The sequence below is a fragment of the Salmo salar genome, chromosome 03 (assembly GCF_965601325.2).
Source record: "Salmo salar chromosome 03, fSalSal1, whole genome shotgun sequence".
Classification (NCBI taxonomy): domain Eukaryota; kingdom Metazoa; phylum Chordata; class Actinopteri; order Salmoniformes; family Salmonidae; genus Salmo; species Salmo salar.
In genome coordinates this window covers 50,865,265-50,872,374 of record NC_138293.1, presented here as the reverse complement: position 1 = coordinate 50,872,374, position 7,110 = coordinate 50,865,265, and the positions used below count along the sequence as shown (strand labels likewise).

The 7,110-nt window shown below is 39.7% G+C and overlaps 1 protein-coding gene across 1 annotated transcript; it reads left to right on the top strand.

Annotated features, from left to right (window-relative positions):
• The first annotated feature begins 1,820 nt into the window (after window positions 1-1,820).
• LOC106600637 (protein shisa-3 homolog) lies at window positions 1,821-6,406 on the top strand. The gene is made up of 2 exons (XM_014192137.3): window positions 1,821-2,656; window positions 4,918-6,406. Exons 1-2 carry the CDS (start codon window positions 2,386-2,388, stop codon window positions 5,511-5,513), a joined length of 867 nt encoding a protein of 288 aa, XP_014047612.3. The 5' UTR covers window positions 1,821-2,385; the 3' UTR covers window positions 5,514-6,406.
• Window positions 6,407-7,110: the final 704 nt, after the last annotated feature.

Here is a 7,110-nt window from a genome sequence, read left to right as displayed (position 1 = left end):
CCAATCACGGCTGGTTGTGATACAGCCTGGGATCGAACTGGGGTCTGTAGTGACACCTCTAGCACTGCAATGTAGCACCGTAGACCACTGCACAACTCAGGGTCCCTCAGTTTCCTAACCTGCTATGTTAATTATCCTAACATGCTGCGTAATTTCTAACCTGGTCCAAAAAAATGTAACTTCAGTATGGAAGTTAAATCGATGAAACTATAGCGGCCATTTTGCATCTGACAAGCCAGGTAAATAGAGAATATGCCACCCCTTCACTATGACAATGGCCTCAAATGAGCGTGCCACTCAAAATTACACCTAAAATGAATTGGATAATAATGTTGTGTTTGGCTTTTGGGTAATGTTTGAAATAATCCTACAAGAGACCAAACATGGCATGATTGTCACATCTAGCATACTGACTGATGACATTAATTTGCTCATTATGCCAGTCCATAAAATGTTTAAGAATTCACTAATCAACAGTTTCTCATACATTCCAAGTTATTGAATTAGAGAAAACAAATAAAGGGGGGAAATTATACCAAATAAAGGTGTCATTTGTTTTTTTTGTTAGATTTTCTACTTTACAAAAACGGAATATTCAGTATAGGTAGGCTATACACTCAGACGCCATCTGAGTAGACTACGCTTTCCTTTAGCTAACCTACATTTAGCTGGCATATGCTTATGTTGGCCTATAGAAGAATATCAATTGGCATCTAGAAAGGAAAAACAATCCATTAATCGAATAAGGTAATAAATCCAACCTATATAAAGTACAATGGCAATAAAATACGGTGACAGTCAAAGTTAAGGCCACCAGAGGGCGACACAACAATTTAAGTTTGGCGATTTGAGAGAAAGTTCAGCCCACTGGTTGAATCAAGGATGTTTCTATGTCATTTCAATGACATTACGTTGAACCAACGTGCAGTAGATGTTGAGTTGACGTCCGTGCCCAGTGGGAGAGGTGAAGATACGCTGCAAACAATATGTATATGTGTGTTTTTCAAACAGGTTGCAAAATAAGGGTCAGTAGGCATAGGCTATTGGAAATTATAGACTAATTGTGCAAATATTAAAAAAGACTATCGAAATGGTTGGCTCTGTATTAATATTCCTTGTCCTATTGATACGGAAAGTGAAGAGCACGCATGACTACTGTAGCATATGACCTCTCAGCATCCCTTTTTATTTGTATTATTTTTTTATTGCAGAAAAAAACAGTATGCATACAATAAGTATACAAACAGACAATGATAACATATGCTAGGGGGTATAACAAATTACAGATTATATAAAGACCTTAAAAGAAACACACATATTGATTGTTCAACTAGCCTGTACCCCTGCACACTGGCTTGGTACCGGTGCCCCCTGTATATAGCCTCGTCATTGTTATACTTATTGTGTTAATTTTTATTTTTACTTTTTATTTTAGCCTACTTGGTAAATATTTTCTATTTCTTGAACTGCACTGTTGGTTAAGGGCTTGTAAGTACGCATTTCACGGTAAAGTCTACACTTGTTTTCGGCACATGTGGCAAATACAGTTTGATATGATTTTAACAGCTTTCTTATTAGACGACTGTAGAAAGGTCTTAATCTACTGCTCGAATTCCTTATAGAAACACGGAAGGTTTTTTTTATTACTGAATTTACATTTATGAATATGAAGTTTTTCCATTAGCACAATTAGATTTATGAGGTTTTTTTTCTGCTTTATCCTTATTATGTTTAAGGAAACCGAGCAGCTCTCAGCATCACTGCAATAAGCTACCGTCCGCGTGGTGACGCAAAAGCCCCGCTCCATCATGAATGCGCACGCCCGATGGTCAAAGGGATGCGTGCGCGCCTATACTGAATCGGTAACAAAAAACTACAGATTTCAAATTAGGTTGGGCACCATACGACCGTAGCCATCCGTATCACATCTTCACGGAACTGAACAACTTTGGATTAATTACTTATTTTAATTGTTTTCAAAGGAACGCTCTGAAAAGAAGAAATGTCTGGGTAAAGCTCAGATACACTCTCGGTTATATATCTGATTGTCTTTGCCTACGCAATAATTACACTTTGAGAAGAGACTGAAACAATCATTCACCTGGACAAACTTGAGAGTTCAATTCAAGTTTATTTTACACCTGTGACCTGATACTGGTCCGATTTTGGATGAGGAGAGTATTTGCCAAATGGATATAAATGCAAAACTCCGTATGGTTGAATTAAAATCAAACGAATGATGACAATTAAAACGCCATTGAAACTGTAGGTAATTCAACCGTGCAACTGTTTCAAACCGAATTCATCATGCGAATATTTTAAAGACAAGGTAGGAGTTAAGGAATACTGTGTAGGCGACTGGGTTTATAATAAGGTTTTGTCGGGATGATGCGACTGCTAAACTACCTCTTGCTGGGCTACCTGACCTGGAATCTACGGATATCAGACGCACAAGGGGAGTACTGCCATGGGTGGCTGGACATTAATGGAAATTACCACGAAGGCTTTCAGTGTCCGGAGGACTTTGACACCATGGACGCGACCGTGTGCTGCGGGTCTTGCTCCCTGCGGTACTGTTGCGCGGCTGTGGACGCACGGCTGGACCAGGGAAGCTGTACCAACGACCGAGAACTGAATAACACGGAGTTTGCAGCGCGTAAGTTTAGACTACCAAAGCAGAGCCTGGCAGGAGTGGACAAGTTAATGCACAATTAACTTCAAAAAGTGGGATTTCCAAAGATTCAATAAAGATTCAATATAGTGAAATAGTTCAACATTCAATATCTCGACACCCTTTTAATGAACCATGCATGGCACTCAAATGAGAGTCAAGTTTGTTTCACCATTCAGCCTTTTCAGGTCAGTGTCAGGCATGCATAGCCTACATATTTCATTATAAAATATTTTTTTGTTTTCAATCAGTCTTAGTTATAGTCTATATTATTAAGAATAAATATAACCTATAAATCCATCATCTTTTTTTAGCCTATTTTTAAATAATTTAGATGCCAAAAATGACATCCATATAATACAAAGGGGGGAGAAATCATGCTGTTATCTATATATCTATCACAGCCTATGTTTTGTTTTCATAAGTACATTGTCCTAAGAATCTCCTTAAAATGTATGTTGTCATTTTGAAACCTAACATAAGCACTAAAACTAACTTTTCATTTAGTTATAACAATGTAATAGCTCTATCAAGATGCAGAAATGACAGCCCATCTTCATTTACAAAGGAACTTTGTGGGGTGTAAGCACTAAGCATCTCTGATTGTATGCATGTGGGGCAGCAGTTTTTTTGGGCTCGGGCTTCATTTGACAACAGGTTAGGTATATTGTTATCGGCTCCAAAACAAGGAAACGAAAAGTGGGCATGCGATACACCTGGAGTGTCACAATCAAGGCCGGATCAAGAAATCATAGACCCAATCATAGGTTTGTATTTTTATAGAGACCAGGGCTAGAAAGTTGTAGGCTGTGAAAAGTAGTAGGCTACCCCTATGTGAAAAGAAGTGGATTGATTTTGACCACAATATAAACCATGCAACTTTGTAATAATCCTGCAATCTAAATAATAACTTTGCACACCAATGGCAGAATAGCCTATGCCCTACTGTATCCAAAGGTGACATCAAATCGCCATCAGATGTGTATATGATACGCCTGTGTAGCAGGGGTTATTATATTAGAATTAATTTCTAATTTAAAAAGAAGAGTTTTCATTCACATGGAATTATTCATCAGCATTAGTTCGAAATGTGTATCATTTATGGAATAAAACTGAAACATATATACAAAAAATTTAAATAAACTAATTTCACCAAATCACTCAATTTAATGGTCTCCCAAGTTGCTAACCCCAATAGGGTGATTAATACAATTTCCTATTTTTTTCTGATAATAATTCAACTTAAAATAATTTCCTCCCCTGGTGCCAATTGCTAATTTAAGGTGTAATCTGAACGTTTAATCTACATTTTGGAAAAATACATTGTCTTCAGAAAAAAATGCTTCTGAATGAACATTCGCACAGTAGCCTTTTGCATAGTCCAATTCAGGCCTTAAACAAAAAAATATAGAGACAATGACTAACCAAGAACCAAGAAATAAAACTTAGCTAAATGATAGGCCTATTAATAACTCCAGAACGCCTGGTTTTGTAGGTGCATGTGGGTTACATGAAATAAAAAAAGATGCGATGCCTTTTAACACTTTGAATACATTGTATTAAGACAGCCTAAATGTAGTTGGTTATTTTTATAGTAGCAAAATAGTTTTTTTTGCAGCACTGTGTTTGCATAATACACCCCAGTAGTCTTCTTACGTTGTATTATGATCCAGAAATGTTTACTTCCAGTCTGACATTAAAATGGGCTATTGAAAATATTTTTGCAACAATACAAAATTATGTCTTGTGAGTTAATGTAAATACATGTTGAATTTTGAGGGGATTTAGGAAGGTAAAGAGTAACATTTGACCTTTGTCTTCAAAAATGTATTTTCTCCTGAATCCCTTTCCATAAAAAAAGGTGCAATTCTGGATTCTGTAGAAAAATAAATTATTTCACAGATACATATCTTATTCAATCAAGATGTTCCCATATGCCTGTGCATGTTTGCAATACAGTTTATTACACACACGTATTTTCACTGAGTATAAACTCCACTTCTCATTGGCCCTGTTACTTTATGAATACATCCTTCCTAGTTTCCTTAAGGTGAGCACAGTTATGTAAGTGATTTGTTAGGTGTAAGCAATGTTACCACCCTATTGCTTTCACCAATAAAACCCGTATTCAGATCTGTGATTACTTCAAGGAAGGTAAAGGGATGCTTTTTCAAGTTTTTAAACAGGTATTCAAGTTATCAAGTGTACAAGTATACAAGTATTCAAACACCTGTTCCTCCTTGCAGAGCCTATCTACGTGCCCTTCCTGATGGTGGGCTCCATCTTTGTGGCCTTCGTGGTGGTGGGCTCCCTGGTTGCCGTCTACTGCTGCACCTGCCTGCGGCCCAAACAGCCTACCCAGCAGGCTATCCGCTTCTCACTACGCAACTGCCAGGGCGAGACCATCCCCATGATTCTGACCACTGCGCCACCCAGCCTGCGCACCCCCTCGCGCCAGTCCAGCACGGCCACCAGTTCCAGCTCAGCTGGCGGGAGCAGCTCAGTGCGCCGCTTCTCCCTCGGAGGTCAGGGTCAGCAACACGGGTGCTTGGTGTCAGCGTCTGCACCAAGCACCCGTGTCTTCACCTCCCCCTCCACACCCCAGCCGCTACTACCACCACCCCCTCCACCCCCCTACACCTCCCCCGCAGCCTGCATGCCAGGCGGCCGCCAGCACCCTCACCCCCATGCCCAGCTGCAGCTGCACCAGCCCATGCACCCACACCAACAGCCTCACCTGGCCCAGGGCACGGGCTTCCTGCTGCCCCAGCAGTACTTCTTCCCCCTACAGCCGGAGCCCTTCTCCGGGGCTAAGGGCTTTGCAGACTTTGGACAGAGCTGACGGGACTTCCTTGGCAACGAGGAGGTGGATTACAGGAGCACACTGTGGGACGTGAGTAGGGTCATGTTCATTTAGCACTAAACAGAAGAAAACAGACCGAAACAACAGGAAGGGACTACCTGAATCTGCCCAGTATGACTTTGTTTTAAATCAGTGAACTGTACTGAACATGACCCTGGTGTGTTTTGTGGACAGACACACAGTCATCGGCTACCGGAAGGACTGCCCTGACATGCACTGCAGTAGGCCTGTTGAATGGAGACTGGGAGACAGGAGGCTGTGTTCAAGATAAACCACAAGAAAGCTTCCTAGTCGAGCAGAGTACATGAGAGTCTTGTCTCTCTAAATTACAGGAATGGACTTCTGCTCAGAACAGACAGGACCTGTTTATTGGTCATTATTGTTTTCTATGTTAGGCACTTTTTTATATATACATTTCTATTGTAAACAATATTCTGTCTTCCCTTTCTCTTTTATACACAATTTGGTTAAATGGTGATGTTAAATTGTCACAATAACTTTTGTGGCAGCAACATTATTAAGTAGTGTTCTACACATTTTGTTGCGAGCTGTTGGACATTTAATCAAATTATCATTTTGACAATTGCAAGCCCCTAAAAGAGGGGAAGGACTGACACCAAGTTGTGCAGTAGGGTGAACAAAGCCAAAGGATGTACTGTGTGTACAGTGCTCACTGGCTGAACTATAAGTTTGTTTTTATTTAATGATAATATTAGTCAACACCAGTATCTAATTAGTATTCTAATGACTAATTCTATGATTGTGAATACTTGTCATGCAATGCTACAACTAGAAGTACATTTCAAAAATATAAAAACACTCAACAGTTGGTCAATATTTCTGAAAATTAAACCTACTCTTTAATAATCCAAGATTGAATGGTTGAGAATTGCTTAATTGCTCACTTACGGATAGATTTTGTACTGTATATTACTAACTTCTGAAAATGGCTTGCAACTGTTTCCTTTATGCTGTTAAAGTCACAATCCTGAGTTTGTTTCACCTTTTAGCCCAACTGCAGCCTCCATATTTGGTTTATTAATGTACTACTTATTATACTTAAGTGAGGGGATGCAAAGATATTCACAAACATTAATGACACATTGAACCTTAAATACAGAAACTACGAGCCAAAATGTTGGCTTACAGATAGCGGAGTCCCCATTTCTCCAGCCTCAGATATATAGGCAACTAAAACGGTTCATTAAGGCCATAGTCGTTCGCTACCTGCCACTCAATCTTGCGCCAGACTTCACATGGGGAATGTGGCAATGAGATCAGTCATTGTCAATGCTCAATGAGCCTGTCATGGCCACAGTGTTAAAAACAACTGATCCCAGAAATAGGGAAGAGTTTTGGGTTGGATGAGCAGGTATGGCAAGAGTCCAAAGACTTCTCTGTACCCTAGTCATTTAAGTGTGAAATAAACTTGGCAATCACTGACCTATTATGGCAGATTAGATACAATAGATCATACAGTGGATAATGTTTGGAGCTATACTCTGAGTCTTCCAAACAAAGGTAAAAGCAATTCCCAGAGATGACTGCCACAACAATCTTTGGGTATTGCTGTCCT